The sequence below is a fragment of the Narcine bancroftii genome, chromosome 13 (genome assembly GCF_036971445.1).
Source record: "Narcine bancroftii isolate sNarBan1 chromosome 13, sNarBan1.hap1, whole genome shotgun sequence".
NCBI classification, from domain to species: Eukaryota; Metazoa; Chordata; class Chondrichthyes; order Torpediniformes; family Narcinidae; genus Narcine; species Narcine bancroftii.
In genome coordinates this window covers 69,635,816-69,655,904 of record NC_091481.1, presented here as the reverse complement: position 1 = coordinate 69,655,904, position 20,089 = coordinate 69,635,816, and the positions used below count along the sequence as shown (strand labels likewise).

At 42.6% G+C, this 20,089-nt stretch overlaps 1 protein-coding gene across 4 annotated transcripts in view; it reads left to right on the top strand.

The window, feature by feature from the left end:
- Nucleotides 1-1,477: 1,477 nt before the first annotated feature.
- Nucleotides 1,478-20,089, top strand: part of pane1 (proliferation associated nuclear element) — a 67,807-nt gene continuing 49,195 nt past the window's right edge. For 3 of the 4 annotated variants that reach the window (XR_011348362.1, XM_069909997.1, XM_069909999.1), the window contains exons 1-5: nt 1,478-1,566; nt 2,442-2,521; nt 6,896-6,994; nt 8,382-8,461; nt 9,423-9,514. Coding sequence is in view for 3 of the 4 variants with exons in the window: in XM_069909997.1 (XP_069766098.1) it covers nt 1,510-1,566; nt 2,442-2,521; nt 6,896-6,994; nt 8,382-8,461; nt 9,423-9,514 (408 nt within the window). In the remaining variant the exon portion in view is untranslated. Of the gene's footprint in view, nt 1,567-2,441; nt 2,522-6,895; nt 6,995-8,381; nt 8,462-9,422; nt 9,515-11,213; nt 11,807-20,089 lie in introns of those variants that run through there. The other variant, XM_069909998.1, reaches the window with a different exon arrangement.

Genomic DNA, 20,089 nt, shown 5'->3' with positions numbered 1-20,089 from the left:
TGATTGCATTGATATGGAGGCCTCAGGATGGATCTTCAGAGATGTTGACACCCAGGAATTTGAAGTTCTTAATTCTTTCCACTGCTGACCCCTCGATGAGGAGGAGTTTGTGTTCTCCTGATTTCCCCCTCCTCAAATCCACATCAGCTCCTTAGTTTTGTAAGTGCAAGGTTGTTGTGACACCACTAAACCAGCTGATCTATCTCCCTCCTGCACGCTTCCTTGCGTGATTCTGCCAACAACCACGGTGTCATCAGCAAACTTGCTGCAATCTCTCTTTCAAGTGTATCCTAGGATTGGATGAACCACAATCAGAGAAAATGTTAGATGTATGCTTATTTTATATGACTATTTCTTCTGCTTATTCCTTGAAGAAGGGCTCAGACCCAAAATGTCGGCAATGTATCTTTGTCACCTAAAGACACTGAAAAGACTGTCTAATTTTGGTGTAAGACGTACAGGAGTCTGAAAACGAGCACCCAGTGGCACAAGGGCAGTTTCTTCTCCTCCGCCATCAGATTTCTGAATAATCAATACTTAATTTTTATACTAATGTTATAAGACCATTATATAATTTGGATGTTTTTACAATGATGCTGTCACAAAACATTGAATTTCAGACTTGTCCATGACAATAATTCCTGCTTCTGAGTCACCAACAATCTGCCCACTCCATTAAGTCTCCTTTCATCTTTCTTCGAAGGGAGGTCTACAAGATTCTGAGAGGCATAGATAAGGTGGACAGTCGGCACCTTTTTCCCAGGGTGGGATCAGCAAACATAGTGAAGGAAGTTTAGGGGAGACTTCAGAGGTAAGTTTTTTTACGCAGAGAGTTGTGGGTGCCTGGAATGCCTTGCCAGGGGTGGTGGTGGAGGCTGGAACGATGGGGGCATTGAAGAGAGACAGGCACACGAATGGAAGGAAAATAGAGAGTGATGGGCATGAGCTGGGTAGGTTTAGATCGTGGAGTAGGCTGACATGGGTCAGTAGGACTTTGGGGGCTGAAGGGTCTGTACTGTTCAAGGTTCTGAATATAAAAATGGCTATTTTGGACATAAAAAACAAAATAAACCAGCAAATCCTGGAAGCATTGAGCAGATCAGGCAGCGTTCAGATGGCCAACAATTGCAGGGGAGAGTCAGATGGTCAGAAAAAGGATCTCAGGGCTGTCGGTGATGAACTTCAGGTAACCTGACGAACCTCAACTTGGGCACCATCCATGCAGAGAAATGTTCAGGTTCCATGAATGGTTTCGGCCCATGGAGCTGCAGGGAAGTTGCCCGGGCCCGCGGACATCCTCCTGCATCTCACAGTCCCAACACTTGCATCACTACCGAGTTTAAGGCACCGTGACGTCGGACCCGGACCAAGGAGACGTCCAGCTGGCGCTCCTCCCACCTGCAGGCGGCGCTGCGGCCCGCCTTCAGCTCGCCGACGGCGTGACGTCATGGCGCGCGGCGTGCTGCGCGACCAGTGCGCGCGGAGGGAGGGCTTTTCAAAACGGCGGCGATGGCGGCGATGAGGCCGTTCGACAGGCACCCGGACCTCAACACGGCCACCCTGCTGGTACGGCGGGACCGAGCCCCTCTTCCTCCCCCCTTCTTCCTCCCCCCTTCTTCCTCCCCCTTCTTCCTCCCCCCTTCTTCCTCCCCCCTTCTTCCTCCCCCCTTCTTCCTCCCCCTTCTTCCTCCCCCCTTCTTCCTCCCCCCTTCTTCCTCCCCCCTTCTTCCTCCCCCCTTCTTCCTCCCCCCTTCTTCCTCCCCCCTTCTTCCTCCCGCCTTCTTCCTCCCCCCTTCTTCCTCCCCCCTTCTTCCTCCCCCCTTCTTCCTCCCCCCTTCTTCCTCCCCCCTTCTTCCTCCCCCCTTCTTCCTCCCCCCTTCTTCCTCCCCCCTTCTTCCTCCCCCCTTCTTCCTCCCCCCTTCTTCCTCCCCCCTTCTTCCTCCCCCCTTCTTCCTCCCCCCTTCTTCCTCCCCCCTTCTTCCTCCCCCTTCTTCCTCCCCCCTTCTTCCTCCCCCCTTCTTCCTCCCCCCTTCTTCCCCCCCTTCTTCCTCCCCCCTTCTTCCTCCCCCCTTCTTCCTCCCCCTTCTTCCTCCCCCCTTCTTCCCCCCCCCTTCTTCCCCCCCTTCTTCCTCCCCCCTTCTTCCTCCCCCCTTCTTCCTCCCCCCTTCTTCCTCCCCCCTCTTCCCAACCCTCATCCTTGCTCTCCCCCTCCCTCCTGCCATCTGAACCCTATCCCATTAAATTGAAGACATCCCCTCCACGAGACGTGATCACACTGTAATTCCCCGTGTTCAATTGTCTTACTAAGACTGGTGAGGTAGCTATTGGCACTTGCCAATCTGGAATTTATGTTTTCAATTAGGAATAATTTATCACTTGAGGTTGAAGCCAAAAAAAGTTAGTTTAATGTATAAGTTGTTTAAATATTTCTCTCTTTTCAGTTAGTTGGAGTTGAAGGACTTCACCTGGACCAACTTGCGGCAGCAATTCTGAAGGGGAACAGGTCCTTTGAAGTGAATGTGTAAGTGTAGAGCTCGTCGAAAGAACCAAAGACTTGTTGATCCAAACCAAGGCTTTTATTAGCAAAAGACCGGAGCTCTTCACAGGTGGCCGACCAGTCCGGAATGATCCGACCTGGCTAGGGACACAACCCTTTAAGGCCCAGACAATAGGAGTAGCTTAGCTCTCAGCCAATCGCTGTAAGCACAGTCTAGATACAGTAACTATATACACTATGTACATTGGTGATAGACCTGTACTATCACAGTAAGTTCTGCTGAAATTTCAAACGCCAAATCATTGTGGTCTGTAGAAGTAATCTGCTGTCAGATGGATTACCTTTATTTCATAAATGTTGCATTTGTGACAAAAGTTTCTCTGATTTGTTCTGTCATTCAAATCATGGGTGTTTCCTGGTCACAATTCTGAATGCAGTAGCTGTTATTGTGAGCTGTTGGAGGAACTTCAGAAAAACTTTTATTTTCATGTAATAAAACAGATGTAATATTACATTTAATTTCCTTTAGCCTATTGTAAGGCCATCAGCAGAAATTGCCCAGCGCCCCTTACAATCAGAGAGAGACAGAGAAGCAAAGGAGAGTCCCTTCAGAGTTACTGAGTGTCTGTGAATTCATCTCCAGCGCTCCTGCAGACTCCAGAAACACACAGACTTCAGTCCAAACCATCAGCAACCTGAGCTCCAGATCCAAACCTCCGATGCGATCAGCAAGCCTTAAGCCCCGTTGGCACCCTCTCGCATCCTGGTTCTGATTCTCCCCCCCCCCCCCCCTCACTTCAGTTTGTGTCCAGCTGTCCACAGCCTGGTGTGATTCCTTTGACCGCAGTCGCCAGCAACCAGCAGCTTGCGTGGGCTATTCGCCTCCAGTCGCCAACAGCCTGCTGTCATGTCTTGGAGGGTGGGAGGAAACCGGGGTGCCCGGAGGAAACTCACGCAGACACGGGGAGAACGTACAAACTCCTTACAACGCTAACTGGTCTGAAATGTGAAGTAATGCAAATGCTATAAATCAGAAAATGATGGAAACATTTAACAGTTCAGGCAATGTCTGTGGAAAGAGGAACATTTTATGTTGAAAGTCCTTTGTTAGAATTGGGAGGGAGAAGATAAATTAGTTTCAGGTAGAACAAAGAACATCTGGTAGGAGGAGACCAGATGATTGTTATATCTGTTAGAATCAGATTCAGCTTCCTCGTCTGACCAAATTCAACTAAGAGGAGGAAAAACAGAGGTAAAATCATAGATGGGTCATGTGTCAGTTCTGATACAAATTGTAACAGAATTAATATAAGTCTGACATTGTACGCCCAGACTGGTGAGTTGGGCTTGCCTTGGACCTCGTAACAATGCAAGATGCCACAGACAGATGGGTCAGAGTGGGATGACCAATGGAAGTGGAGGGCAATCAGAAGTTAAGGGTCACAACTATGGATTGAATGTAGGTGTTCTCCAGAGCACTCATCCAGCCCACGATGGTCTTCTCCAGTGCAGATGAGGCTGCCTTGTGAACACCGATTTCAGGCCATGAGATTGGAAGGTGTGCAAGCGAATGGCTGCTTTGTGGAGGAAGATGGTTTGAGACCCTGGATGCTGGTCAGGGAGCAGAGTGGTGCAGCACTTATGGTTGGATGAGTGGATCAGGGAGTTGTGAAGGAAGTAATCTCATGCTGAAAAGGGAGAGAAGATTCTTTCTGGTGCGGAATTTTGTTGGAACTGGCAGAACTTATGAAGGACATGTGGCGGCTAGTGGGTTGGAAGGTAAAGACCGGAGGAAGTCTGTCCAGTGGGAGATGGAGCAAGAGCAGAGGTTTGGGCAATAGATGCAGTGGTGGGGTCTGTTCACAGGGTGGAAGGGAAGTCACAGTTTAGGAAGAAAGGGGATTTAAGAGGCACCTGCTTTGTAATGTCTCATCATTCAATCCAATGCAGTGGAGATGGAAGATCTAGGAGCATGGAAAGGAATTTTTTTGAAGGGCTGCATGGGAGAAAGATTTGTCAAGTCATCTCAAGGCTTTGTGGCTATTTATTCCTTAAGATGGAGAAATCCAGAAAGAGAACAGAGGAGCCATGTGAAGGGGGAAACAGATTAGATTTCCCTGAAACCATTCGAACCCAAGAGAATAAACTTGTGCCATTGGTCTAATATCATTCTGACAAATCCGCCTTGCAAACATTTGTCTGTTGGCTGGGCACATTATTTTCATGCCTGATGTCCTCAGAATAACACTTCTCCAGCTGAAGTCCAACCATAACCTTAACTGAAGCATGTCAAGAATTCTGTTCTTTGAAGTAAAGTTTAATGTTCTATTAATCATTTTGATCATGTCTAAATGCTAACAGCACTATCTTTTGGTGATTTCTTTATTTGAATACAGTAGAAATCCAAAAATCAGGACTGCTTGGGGCTTACTTCATTTATCAAAACAAGCAGTTTTAAAGAGAAAAATGCCACTGTACGTCTGTGGTACTTACACACGCAAAAGCCGTTAAAATTAAAAAGTTTGAGAGTTTTCAAAAAGTCTGGATTCTTGGATGGTCGGGATTTGTAGTATCCGGATTTTGGGTATCTGGATCTACTGTACTTGGATTCTTTACGTTTGTTCGTTCTTTCATACCAGTTCCTTTAAGAAAACGTTTGAAGTTGATTCAGTGTTCCATCCACATGTTAATCTCCATTTTCCTCAATCACTCGCTCCACTGGAACTTCATTCCACAATACATACCACTCCTTTTTGTAGTATCTGGATTTTGGGTATCTGGATCTACTGTACTTGCATTCTTTACGTTTGTTCGTTCTTTCATACCAGTTCCTTTAAGAAAACGTTTGAAGTTGATTCAGTGTGCCATCCACATGTTAATCTCCATTTTCCTCAATCACTCGCTCCACTGGAACTTCATTCCACAATACATACCACTCCTGTGGCTCCCAGTTGTCATTTGCAGTTTGACTATTCCAACCCATTTCTCCATGTGAGGATCTGGGGAGTAAGATTTTAAACCTGATATTTGGAGGTCAAGCAATCCATCTGGAATGTTATAAAAACACTTGCAGCAAAAGTTTGTTTAAAATGACCTGAGAATAGACTGTCATTTAGAGTTGTACAGAATGGAAACAGGCTCTTCAGACCACTGCTGTGCTGACCATTGAATGTCAGCCACATTTTTTAGCATTTGATCAGTATTTCGTATTCCATGCTGTTTCAACTTAGCCTCTAAGTAGGTAGTGATGCACCACTGACACAAGCCCTTTGGTCCTTCAGTCAGACCACAGGATGTTGGAGCAGAATTATTCAATTTGGCCCATTTGCCATTTCAATCATGGCTTATGTATTTTCCTCTCATTCCCATTCTCCTACCTTTTCTGCATAATCTTTGAAGACTTTAATGAGGGTTCAGGCATGAAACATCAGTTATATATCTTTACTTCATGACTTTGTATATCTCTCAGCCTCCTGTACTGCAGGGAGAGAAGTCCCAGCCTCTCCTTTATATTCAAGGTCTCCAGTCCTGATCACATCCTTGTGAATCTTTTCTACACCCTTTCCAGCTTTTTTTTTAAAATTTTTTATTTTTCACACCATAAATCACATTAGCCATGATATACACTATTTCTTTTTCACACCCTTTCCAGCTTAATGACATCCTGAGCGGACAACCCTCCACAACTGTGGCCTCATCAATTTCTTATATAATTGTAAATGACGATCCAGTCCTTGTGCTCTGACCGATGAAGGCATGGCTGCCAAATCAATGTCTTCACCACCCTGCCTGCCTCTTCATGGTGTTTGTTTTCTCATTTTTATTTTGTACGACACCAACTGTATGTGTATGTGTATATACACACATTAAAAAAAAAAATAACCTTCCCTGTTGTTATTTAGTCTAGGATGAAGGCTAAAATATACTTTCTTTTTAAATTTTGATTGAAAAATTTAAAAAAAAATTTAAATTTTTGATTTAAAAATATTTAGACATACAGTACTGTAACAGGCCATTTCAGCCCACAAGCCCACATTGCCCAATTAATCTACAACCCCCAGTACATTTTGAACGGTGGGAGGAATCAGAGCCCCCGAGGAAAAACCCCGAGAACATACAGACTCCTTGCAGACAGCGCGGGATTTGAACCCAGTTCTGATCTCTGGCACTATCCGCTATGCCAACCGTGCCACCCCATGGCATCCTCTCTTGTCTTTTTGCACTGGGGAGTGAGTTAACAGTAACTATACTTGTGGAATTTTTCCTGTTAATTAGCTTTCAGCAAATTCAGTGTTCATTGATTTTTTTTCACCAAGGAAGTATTAAACTAACACTCGCTTTCAGTTTTATTAGATAAATTGCTCTTGCAATCCTAATATAACTAACTTTTTCCCTTAGCCACTTAGCAAAACGGCTGCCGTTACCAGTGGAAAATGAGCACATCCGGCCTCGGATAGACCTCATTGTGTTCCTGATGGATGTGCGTAATCAACACAGGTGAGTTGCAATGATCTTTAAAACCAGAACATCTTTGATCCTATTGTGTAAATCTAATGGCAGTCTGTTTCACAGTTCATGGGGAGAAGCTATCAGAGCCTCAACATTTTTAAATTTAGATGCACAGCCTAGTAACAGGCCCTTCCAGCCTATGTTTCTGTTCAAATGTGTTTTGAATGCTGGACATTCATGTTAAAACATTGCAAACAGGGAAAATAAATCAAAGGTGCAGATAAGTGAGATGAAATCTTAAAAGTGGTTCTGATTTTATACAAGATATATACTATGAAGTCAGAATAAAGCAGCTAAGAGTGCCCACATCTCCTCCCTCACCACCTTTTGGGGCCCCAAACAGTCCTTTCAAGTGAAGCACACTTCACTTGTGAATCTGCAGGGGTCATCTACTGCATCTGGTGCTCCCGTTATGGTCTCCTCTCCATCGGGGAGACTGAATGCAGACTGGGAGATGCTTCACTGAGCACCTTTGCTCTGTCCGCATCAATGACAAGGAACTCCCAGTGGCCAACCATATTAATTCTGTGTCCCACTCTCATGCCAACATGTCTGTCCACGGTGTCATGGACTGCCAAACCAAAGCCACCCATAAATTAAACCTAATATTCCATCTGAACACTCTCCAACCGGATGACATTAACATCTATTTCTCTGGTTTCTGCTAGACCATGTTCTCCCTCTCTTCCCCTTTCCTCCAACCCTCCACCCCTTCATTCACAGAGCCATTCCTTTTCCCCCTATTTTTTGTTGTGCCCTCCCTCTCTTACCTCCTGCCTGTGGGACTGAGCTCCATTTTATTCAAGAGCCTGCCTACAATTTGCTCAGACCTTGATGAAGTGCTCAAGCCCAAAGTGCTAGACAGGTATCTTGCTCTTTGCTATATAAAGAATGTGCTGTGAGACCTGCTGAGTTTCTCCAGTGTTTAGTTTTTTGCTTCAACCACTGCGCCTGAAGATTTTCATGTTTTGCTCCATTCAGCTGAGAACTATAATGATTTATGTGCAACATGGTAGCACTAAGGTACAATTTCTTTCTCCTTTCCTATTTAAATTGCAAGTATAACTGAAGGTGCCAAGATGCACCATGCATCTTGGCGCCTCAACAGTTCGGCAGGCAGCAACCTCCTTTGAAGAAGACCGCAGAGCCCACCTTACTGACAAAAGACAAAGGAGGAAAAACCCAACACCCAACCCCAACTAACAAATTTTCCCTTGCAACCGTGTCTGCCTGTCCCGCATCGGACTTGTCAGCCACAAACGAGCCTGCAGCTGACGTGGACATTTACCCCTCCATAAATCTTCGTCCGCGAAGCCAAGCCAAAGAAATAACTGAAGGAAATTGTGCATTGAGCTTTGTTTTTTTTTAATTTCAGTGTAGAAACTGTGAGGTCATCTTTGGCCTATGTTGACGTGAACTTCTTTCTTGGAAAAGTTTGCTTTCTAGCGGTTGGGGGTAAGTTCACTGCCATGAAAGTAATGTGAAACTTTGTACCACACTTGTAGGACCATGAAAACCCTAATTTTTCCATTTCTCTCACCCTGCACCCCCCCCATCCCCCCCAAGTCAGATTTTCTATCATCATCTGGGACTTTTATCTGATGCTTGACTTTTTAGAGTTCAGTGAAATGTAACCACTTCAAAATCTAATCTTGATTGAAATTCGACGGCGACCTCATCACATTTAGATCATGTGGGTGAGAAACCAAATGAGGGTGAACAGAATGAATGGATTAATGAAACCACAGATGCTTGTCAGATTCTGCATAACAGAAGTTAAAGCAGAAAGGCACTGAGCTCTGGATCTATAAAGATGTCTTCAAGGCTTTACATTGACCATAGGAGGCTAAAGAAGGACCTGGCCAAAGTGTATAAAACCATGAGAGGCATTGATAGGATGAATGGTCAGAATCTTTTCCCCAGTGCAATACTTAAGGTGAACGGGAGGGAGATGTGTGGGGAAAATACTTGTTATCCACGATTCAAGCAACCGGCAGCCTCAAGGAACCGCCAAAAATAATCACAGAAAAGAAATAGGTAAAAAATATGGATTTAAAGTTGCTGTTATTTCGCCAATCACACAACACGCAATCTCAAAACAACAGGACAATTCACTTATCTGGCATCCACCAATCCCCATATGTGCTGGATAACCAGGGATTTTGGTGTATTTTATATGCAGGTAGGTACCTGCAATAAGCTGCCAGGAATATTAGTGGTGGAAGCAGATAAAATAGTGGTGTTTAAGTAGCTTCTGGATAAACACATTAATATGAAGGAGGGATCAAGTGCAAGCAGCAGTTTTGGTTTGATTTTGACATTATTTGCACATACGTGTGGGTCAAAGGGCATGTTTCAGTGCTGTACCATTGTATGCTCTACTGCAATTCAGTTGTTGTTTGTTTTCCTGATCTAGACAAGTCTGTTAAGCACCAGTCAGTGGAGATGTACACTTTAAAGCAACTGGCAGATTCCTACTTGAGCCCTCTCATTCCTGCTGAGCTTGAGGTATGAATAATTGTGAAGATGTCTCTCCAGTTAGCTGTGGTGCTCTTGTGTCACGCACATATTGTAACATCCATCATTGCATCATCTTGTTTTTTTTTATAAAACTTCTACCCATTCTGACTATAGAGTTGGCAAATCTGTACGGAAGTCTCATGTTCTATTGTAGAGTGGGAAGGAAAATTTCCTCTTTTCATTTTAATATTATGGCTGGTGACAGAGATGGTGATTCCTGACCGAGGAGCAGTGCTTCCTGGTTGCAATCTATCGGGTGGGGGGGGGGGCTATTTTAAGATTTTTGTACAATTTTCAAAATGTTTTGCTTCCTTCTGGTTTATGATGGGAAGTTGGTTTATTCTGAGATTCATCATTGAAAATCCATTACTGCAGAGATTACTTTCAAAGTTGGGGAATTTTCGCCAAATCTTCTCGAAACAATATAATCTGAGATCAGAATAATAATTCTGAAAATTTGATTAGAGAGTTAATAAGTGAAAATGTTTTTAATTTAACTTAGACGCACAACACAGTAACAGGCCATTCCGGTCCACGAGCCTGTGCCGCCCAATTACACCCAATTGACCTATAACCCCCAGTACATTTTGAACAGTTGGAGGAGACAGAAGCCCCTGGGAAAACCCTTACAGATACAGGGAGAATGTACAGACAGCGCCGGATTCAAACCCCGGTTGCTGGCGTTGGAACAGTGTTGCGTTAACCGCTATGCTAACCGTGCTACTCCGTTGTGTTGGCTTTAGTTTAATGTAAAGTTGTGCTTTCAGGGAAATGAAATGAAGCTGGAATTTAAATTCAAGTCCAATAAAGATTGCAATGTCCTCTAAGTTCCATTTACTTCTCCATAATAAAAAATGGCTCTTTTGTGAATCCCTGAATATTTTAATTCCGCTCTTGTTTCAAGACAGTATTTTTGGATTTAGATTTATTTATTGTCACGTTTAACAAGAAACAGTGAAAGATTTGCAAGCACCAAGCTCTGCACCATTTTGTGCAAAAGAAAGGAAGTCCCTGAGGAGAAAGTGAGTGATGGAGCATCAAGCCGGCACCTGTGATGTAATTGCCTCTGCCCCCACTGAGTGCCCAGCTCGAGCCTTGTATCCAGCTGCCTGCTGTCCATCGCACCTCCTCAACCACTGGTACCGATTCCCAGAAGCTGCCTGGCGGGAGGCTCTTTCTCCTCCATCCTACTGCTCAAAGTTGTGAATTAAGGGCCATAGAATAACAACTTGGATGTTAAAAGAATTCTTCACCAATGAGGTGGACATTTACATCTTTAGAGTTGATCTTTGTTCTATCAGTGGAGAGTCATCAGATCGATTGGAAAAGAGTAACGACCCATGTGAATGATGGAGTGAGATGAACCAAGGGTGAAAGGTTAACACGAACCCTTCACAGCTCCTGGACTGATTTTGGATTTATTGTCAGAGTACATACGAGACATCACATTCAACCCTGAGATTCTTTTTTTCTGCGGGCAAACCGAAATCACCACTTATTGCCAGTGCAAAAAAAAAAGCTGTCTCAACATTCACATGTAAACAAAGTAAGACTCCTTAAACAAGGCCCTGATTGAGTTTGTTGTTGAGGTGCAAGTTGTGGACTTTCTAACTTTGTATTTTGATCTGTGTGTCTTCAGCTTTCAGTTGGGCTTGAGTGACATTTGCTTTTTCTTTTAAAAAATCAGTCCTCAGAAAGAAGAGCAGCGACCGCCAGGAGGCTTCTTCAGATGTTGAAGGTCGCTGCAGGCCTGGTCCCAGGTGTCTCAGCCCTTGCTCTTAGTTCTCTGATGAGGCCTTCCTTCAATACTGAAGTGGAGAAAAGTTAAACAGGATATTGTATTATGGACACGGCTGACTTAGGAGCATGAAACCACCAAATGTTTGTCTACTTGGAACTCATTCTAAATTTTGAACTTCAATTTACATTTGAATTTCCCACCCAATTAATGCCCTTTGGAAGCGGTTATCTTATCTGAGATGCTGGCTGATTATTGTGAGTTTGGCTGGCGTAGAGATGTGATAGTTGGGGAGGACGTTTATTTGCTGTGTGCAATAATTTTGGAGTGTCACTGGTTTATTAATGAGCAGTATTTGAGAGTGGGGTGGGGTTGAGAATAGAGTTTGAATTGAAATTGAGAAAGTTTGAGCTAGAATTCAACAAAAAAAACTAATGAATGGATTTTTCAGTCTTGGGGTTCTAAGGAATGGTTTCTTCCTAAGTAATGCATGCACAGTGAAAATAAAACGTGCATTAAACATTTTGTCGGTTTCAAATGAGGTGGATTTTTCTAATTATGTTTTAAAATAGAGTAATAGCTGAAGAAACTGATTGCTTTTCACCCTTGGGTCAAGGTGAACATTCAAATATAGTTAACTGGCTTTTTGAGTTGCGGTTCTAGAATGGGCATGACATTAAAGCAATTCACATTTTGAATCAAGGAATGTGGAAGAATTCAAGTCCACCTAACAGTGTTCTGGTTGAACGTGGAACTATTAACTACCCTAATGTTAGAGGCTGAAGGAGTTCCACAGCCCCATTAACCAATCCCATTCAGGTACCACTTCCCTACACTGAGAACTCTATTGGTGTACTCTTGTACTTGAGCAGAACTCGACCATTTGGGCGGCACAGCTGCTTAGCAGTTAGTGCAACACCTCTATAGTGACAGCAATTAGGACCAGGGTTCGAACCCTGTGCTGTCTGTTAGGAGTATATACATTCTTCCCGTATCTGCATGGGTTTCCTTCCACCATTTGAAACGTTGTGGGAGTTGTAGGTTAATTGGGTGTAAATTGGACAGCACAGACTCATGGGCCGAAATGACCTGTTACCATGTTGTATGTCTAAATTTGAAATTTAGATTTCATTACTTCACTGCCATCTTTCAACCTGTCCTTAAATTTACCTGGAGTGTTTCTGAAGCCTCTCTCCCCTTCCTTGACTCCATCTCAAGGGACAAACCATCCACGGATAATTATTACAAACCTTCTGTCTCCCACAGCGACCTGGATTGCTTGCCCTCCCTCTGAGACTTTTGCCTCAGGTAATCCTTTTCCCCCAAATGCTCCAACACATCCGTTCCTAGATGAGGCTTTCAACTCGGACATCTGGAATGTTCATTATATATATATATATATATATGGATTCTCCTTTGCTATAATTGATAAAACCTGCACCCCTCTCTCCTCCACCTGTCCCTTCTCCCCCAGGTAGATCAAGAGCAGTCCTTTTGATCTTTTCTTTCAACTGGATCTGACATGCCACATCTTCCTCTCCCCACCCCTATCCACTTTTCAGAGGGACCCAGTCCCTCTAAGGAGACTCCCTAGTCCACTCTTCCTTCCCTACACATCCTACACCACTTCCCACTGTAAATGCAGAAAATGCAAAACTTGTCCCTATATCTCTTCCACTCCCTCCCCCCCCCTCCATTCAGAGCCACAACAAACCTTTGAGGAGAGGCATGGCTTTGCACAGACATTGTTCGAACTTCAAATTTATTGCCAGAGTATGTACATGACATCACATTGGAACCCTGAGACTTTTCTCTGGTCTGTAAAAGGATGAGAGGAGACTTGATAGGGGTCTACAAAATTATGAGAGGCATAGATAGGGTGGACAGACAGTGCCTTTTTCTCAGGGCAGGAGTAGTAAACACCAGGGGACGTGTGTACAAAGTGAAGGGGAGATATCAGGGGTAAGTTTTTTTTTTACAGAGTGGTAGGTGCCTGGAATGCCTTGCCAAGGATGATGGTGGAGGCTGGAATAATACAGGCATTTAAGAGACTCTTAGGCACAAGAAGTAAAAGAGAGAGTTATGGGGCAGGGATGGTTTAGTAATTGTTTTAAGGAATATTGTGTATGGGTTAGCACAACATCGAGGGCCGAAGGACCTGAACTGTACTGTAGTGTTCTAGGTTCTAAAATAAGAGTCCTTAAATGAGTCTATTGTCTGACGAGCACACGCAGAATCGCTGACGACCCCTTCCATCCCGCACATAGCATCTTTCAACTACTCCCTCTGGGAGGAGGGTCAGAGCCACCACCAACAGACTGAGGAACAGCTTCTTGCCACGGGCAGTAAGAATGCTGAATGACCAAATGAACGGCTCTCTCAAACCCTTTGTGACTATTATTTATTAAACATCATTTATTTTTATATAGATATATTTGTACTACATATGTATTGCTTGTCAGTGTGTATGTTGTGTCTGGTTGAATGTCTGCATGTTTTGCACCGAGGACCGCTTAACGCTGTTTTGTCAGGTTGCGCAATGGGGTGATAAATAAACCTGGACTTTTATAAGAAAACATTCTTCCTAGAACCGATGTCCGTAGCCTTATGTGCAAGAGTCAGCTCGAGCTAAAGGCTCACAGTGCCTTGGAACATTGCTTCATTGAACTCTCAATGTGTTGTCTGAAAACAAATTGCATGGTTGTCTGCTCAGTGCTGCTATGGGCTCTTGCTGTGAAGTCATGGGTATTTTTTTTCCACGTTGAAACAGTGACTCCAAAAGTATTTAATGGCAGTAAAATTCTTTGGGGTCATGAAGATGCCACATTATTGCACTAATGGAGCACTTGAAGAGGGAAGTGGTTCAAGAAATTGGTCCCTTCAGAGGCTGGAACGTCAACAAAGCAAGGGTAATGAAGCCCACTCAGTGTTGGGGAGGGGATCTGAGGAAGCTGGTGGAACAGAACAGAGTGCTGGGGATTAAACAAGGAGTCTGCAGATGGTGTAGAACTGGAACAAGGCACAAATGTGCTGGAGGAACTCAGCAGGACAGAACATACACATGCCCAGACCACATGTGGAGGCATCCATCTTGAATCTACCCAAGATACAACACCATTCCCCAGATGCTACACACTCCGTCTCTGATCCCTGGTGGTAGCACTCTATCACTACAGGGGGTGTAGGTAATTGGGTGTAAATTAGGTGGCATGGACTGCTCTATGTCTAAATTTAAAAATGTAGGACAGGGTTATTACGCATCTTGATGATCTCCCCACCAATTGAGAATGTTATATTGAGAAGGTTGATGAGAAATACAGTGGCACTGGAATGGAGCAGCCAATGGGAAGACAGTAGAAAAGGATGAGGATCCTTGTCTGATAGCTACATATCTTAAATTTTAAATTTAATTATTTTTAAAATAAAAAAATTTAGGCGTACTCCACAGTAACAGGCCCATGGACTGTAAATGCTGCCCATTTACACCCAGTTGACCTACAACATCAGGTTCGTTTTGAATGGTGGGAGGAAACTGGAGCCCCCGGGGAAAACCCATGAAGACACGGGGAGAACGTACAAACTCTTTACAGACAACATGGGATTCGAACTCCGGTCCCGATCATTGGTGCTGTAACAGCGATGTGCTAACCACTATGCCAGCCATGCCACCCTTGTTTGTTTTAAGATTTAATCCTGGTCTCCAGATTTCCACACATCTCAAAAGCCATATCTTGGGCCACTATGTTCACATTTTCCGTGGCTAGGGTGTGGCAAGATGGCTTAAGGATCAGACGTGCCTTCCAGTCCTCTCCTGACTCTATCTTATTGTTTTGTCTAGAAATGCCCGTTAAAATTCTTTAAAAGTTTAGATAATTTCAGTGCTGTTAATTTAACTTATGATGGTACAATTGGTGGAAAAGAGCAAAAAAAAAACGACAACAGATCATCAAAAAACTACATTTTCCAAAAGTTCAAGTTTTGGAGCCTACCTACAGGAAAGACACCGGGACTCAGCGTGAAATGGATCCCAGGAGAGAGGTACAGTGTTCGGATGTAGAGCTCTATGTTACATTGGTAGAGACCCCTAAAGAGGGCGCCAAACAGCCTTTAGAACAAAGAGTTACTCAAAGGCATTTGTCAACTGTAGAGGTGGCGCTGCAAACTGCATCTCTTGAGGTACAAGAACCTATACAACTTGATCTACTGGGAGAATTTAATACATTATGGACTGGGGAAAACCCTGGCCAGCGTCTTCCAGTCATTGCTGGAGAGGCTGTGGCTGGGGTTTCCACATGCAGTCATACTACAAGGAAGGCAACCAGAATGAAGGAAGGAATAGAAGATCCTTTGGAGAAGAAGCAGGAATCTGTTGAGCCAAAATCTCTTCCAATTGAAAAGATTTTTGTGAATCTTGAATCTAAATTATCTTATACAATGCAGGGATTATCCAAGATTATGACTGAACTTGGTACTTTGAAAATACATTCTCAACAGATGGCTGAGTTTGGAGCTTTTAAGCTTGAAGTGAGAGATAAATTTAATTCGTGTGAAGAAGATATAGACGAAATATGGGATCAAGTTTCTGATGTGACCAAAATGGTCGAAGACTTACAAACTCAAAATAAAAATTTGGTGAAAAAGATTGATTATTTGGAAAACCAATCCAGACGGAACAATATAAAGATTATTGGTTTGCCGGAAGGTGAGGGACCAGACCCAAGAAAATTTTTTACTGAATGAATTCTGCAGGTGTTGGGTCAAGAACATTTCCCGGAAGGTATAATACTGGAACGTGCTCACAGAGTCTTGCGTAGAAGACCTGTTTCAGGTCAAAGTCCAAGACCTGTTTTGGTTCGTTGCTTGAATTATTATGACAGAAATAATTTTACGAGTGGCTATTAGAAATGCACAACAGAGATTCAAAATTATCGAGTTTTCTTCTATGCGGATTTGAGTCAAGAAGTTATGTTCCAATGGCGGGAATTCAATCCTGCTAAAGAGTTGTTGTGGAAGAAAGGTTACAAGGCAACCTTTAGATATCCAGCTGTTTTGAAGGTTTTTCAAGATGGTTGCCAACCAAAGTTCTTTGATTCTCCAAAGGAAGCTATAGCATTTGCTCAAGAGCTGCCAATTACTCAGTTTCAACAGAGACATAGTCCGCCGCGATCTCTAAGGAGACAAGAGATGGAAGAAAAGAGCCGTGCTCCAAGAAGGAATGGTTGTAATGGTGACTCGGCAGTTGGAGCTGATTAAAAGAAGAGTTGTCCTTTTTTTTTATAATTTAAAAAAAAAAAGATATTAAATAATGATGATGTTAGTTTAAGATGAAGTGAGAGTTGGGGGAGAGAACTGGATAGGCACTATTTCCTGAAAGTCATCTGCTACGTGTGAGTTATCTCACACCCATTTTTTTTTGGGAGTTACCGCATTGCGCGGTTTAGACGAGAGGGAGTATTTTTAACCTCCTACCCGTTTTTTTTTCCTTTTTTTTGTATTATTAGATTAAAGAGTGAAGGGGTTTTTTTTGTTTAAATATAAAAAAAAAAGCATAAGAAAGTATTTGATTGTTTAAAAAACTAAAAATTGATGTGGTTTTTATTTTGTAAAGTTTATTCAGTAGATAAGGAATATCTGAAACTTAAATGTGAATGGGATGGATAAGTTTTAATATTTTTTCTTTAACTTTAAGGTGAAAGGAGTGGTAATTCTGGTGTATATTATTTTGCTATTTTAGTTATAGAACGAAAGGAATAATGGTGAAAGTTATAAATTGAATTGTACAATTCTTAACGAGGCTTGAATTTTGTTTGTGGTTTATGCTCCATTTGTTGAAGATATAGATTTCGTTGTAGATGTGTTTTTATTATTTGGATATCTAAATTTTAACGTAATGATTGGGGATATTTAAATGTGGTATTGGAGCATTTATTGGATAACTATTCAAGAGTAAAAGGGAAAAATGGTGGAAGAGTACTAAAATTTAATTGTACAATGCTTAATGAGGTTTGAATTTTGTTTTAAGATGGTGGTTTATGTGACTAATATGATGATAGATGTGAAGTTAGTTGATATTTGGTGAAGGTTTATCTCTATAGAGAAAGTTTTTTTTTCATCTTTTTTTTCATGCTACAATTTTTTTTTAAGGATTGATTATTGTTTAAGAATTTTTGATAGATAATGTTACTAACTTTACTAATTTTTTTATATTTAGTTTGAGTTAAATATATGTTTCATCTTAACTCCGTTTGTTAAATATATGCATTTAAGTTTGATTTAAATATGTTTTTTAAGTCTGATATCTTAGTATTAATTACTTTTCTTTTTGTTAGTATTTTAATCGGTTATGTTTTTGTTTTTTTTGTAAGTGGGTTTTTTTTCTCACATATTATTAACTTTATTAATTCTTCACTCTTTATTTTGGGGGAAAGGGGGGGTTGGACTAATTTGAGTTGGGTTATTAATGTGTAATAATTATTGGGGAGGGTATAGTTTATTTATTGTATTTATATATTGTATTGTAATTTTATTATTTTATTAATTTTTTAAAAATGTAATCCTATATGTTATTCATGTTATAAAATCTTAAATAAAGTTTAAAAAAAAACATTTTCCGTGGCTACATGTCTGGAGGTTTCTGAAATATTGTGTGTTTGAAAGCAGTGAATAAGCTGCAATGAGGGCAGGTTGTCAGAAGATGGTGGCAGTGTTCTTCAGAATGAAAACTGGCAAGTATAGCGTGCAATGGTCCATAAAGCCTGCCTACTGTAATCCTGTACTCTTAAACAGAGATAATAGATCAAATTGTAACTGCGTATGGTTCTTGGTTTTATGCAGCTATCTGGTTCTTTCACAGTTTCCTTTCAAAGAATGCAATCACACTCAAATTTCATTCAAAGGCAGATTGCATGAAGGGTGAGGGCCAGGCTTGGTTGGCACTGGTTAGATAGTATTTTGGTTTGCTGCCAGTGTGGCTCTGTGGATTATAAGGTGATTAATGAGGTCAATGGTGATCCTGTAGAAAGTTGATAGGATGGTATCAGGTAGCTTTGCCCACCTTAGTCTTCTCAGGAAGTGCTATCGCTGTTGAGCCTTCCTGACAAGCGAGGAGATGTTGTGTCCAGGATAGGTCACTAGTTAAAGTGGACTCAGAAGAATTTGGTGCTCTCTCCTCTCTCCACTAACGAGTTATTAATGTGTAGTGGAGGGGGGTCATTCCTAGTCCTTGTGAAGTTCACGATCATCTCCTTTGTCTTGTCCACATTGAGACTCAGGTTGTTACTGTTGCACCATATCACAAGATTTTCCACCTCTACAGTGCGACTCATGGTTATTGCTGGTGAGGCCAACTATTGTCGTGTTATCTGCAAACTCAGTGACTGTTGGAGCTAGATCTGGTGATGCAGTCATGGTTCAGTAGTGTGAACGGGAGCGGGCTGAGCACACAGCCCTGAGGTGTGCCAGTGTTCAGCGTGTCGGTGCTCAACGTTCTGCTATGGACCTGTGCAGAATATGGTCTTTCCACATCACATTTAAGTAAAAGCCTTTTTTTTTCACCTCATTTAACATAATTTTTTTTTAACCGTTTATATGCATGTAATAGTCAATATCATGTAAAAGTCAAACTGCCTATTTTTGGCCCCAGCCATCTACCCACTGGAGCTCCTGATGCCCCGACCGCGGACTCTCACCTAGGCCCTGGCCGCCTGCCCATCTGAGCTACCGACTTACTTCCCAGTCGCCCGACCACACATCCGAGTTCCCAACAGCTCGAACACAGACTTACTACCCAGTCCCGGCCTCCCACCCACCCATCCAAGCTCCCATCGTCTCGAACAATGCAGGTACTTTCTATGGTCAAAAGTAGTATCCGTGTAATAGTCGACCCCCCCCTAAATGTTATCCTAAAATTGGTCCACAAAATTCAACTATTACTCATGTATATGCGTTATATTTTTTTTAAATCGAGTCAGTAGGAGAGAAATAGGAAAGAAACCAAAGTTTCATAGGGAAGGAGCCTATAAAGTTTGAGCAGAGTCTTGGAGGGCCACAGCTGAAAAAAGCTTGAGAACGGCTGCTCTAGACTCTGTCAGAGTTGCAGCTGGAGGTGCTTTTTGCTGGCTCTTTGTGTGGACTTCCAGGCATTCCCCACACCACCAGAATGCTGCCCCCTCCTCTACCTCTGAGTAATCATGAACCATGCATTCTGAGAAGTCAGATGGGGTGCAGCTCCTTTCCAAGAAAAACCTAATAGTCTGTCTGATGACGCTGGACAATGAAGAATTTTTTTCCATATCACTTTTGCACATATTTTATGAGCCTGATGATCATGAAAATCACGTTAAAATATTTCTATCACATGCTGTTTTTTACATATAACCTATTTTTATGATTTCCTGTCATATTTTGTCTACAAGAAATTGCCCGTAAAGTAAGCTGTTTGGGTCAGTCCAAGCATGCCTGGGCAGCCACTCAGTACAGGTGCTATGCAAATATTGTCTTGGTGCTCGTCACTGTGAGGAGTGCATTGATACTTCATCTGGCAGCGAGAGAAGATTTTGTGGAGATATCAGTGGTCGGATTTTTCCAGTGCTTCAAGGTGGCTGCGGAAAGTAGAGCGAATCTCAAAAGAACACAGGAGGACAGGGATTCCTTCTGCTCATTACTCTGTGAATTTTGGTTCCTGGGCTGTCTTTCGTCCAGTGATTGTGGTGGAGGATGGTCTTGTACTGTGAGGGGAGGTGGATCTTGCATGTTAGGTGTGTCTTCCACAGTTAAATTCACACTCTACATCTATGACAGTGTGGCCAGGCACAATTACAATCCTA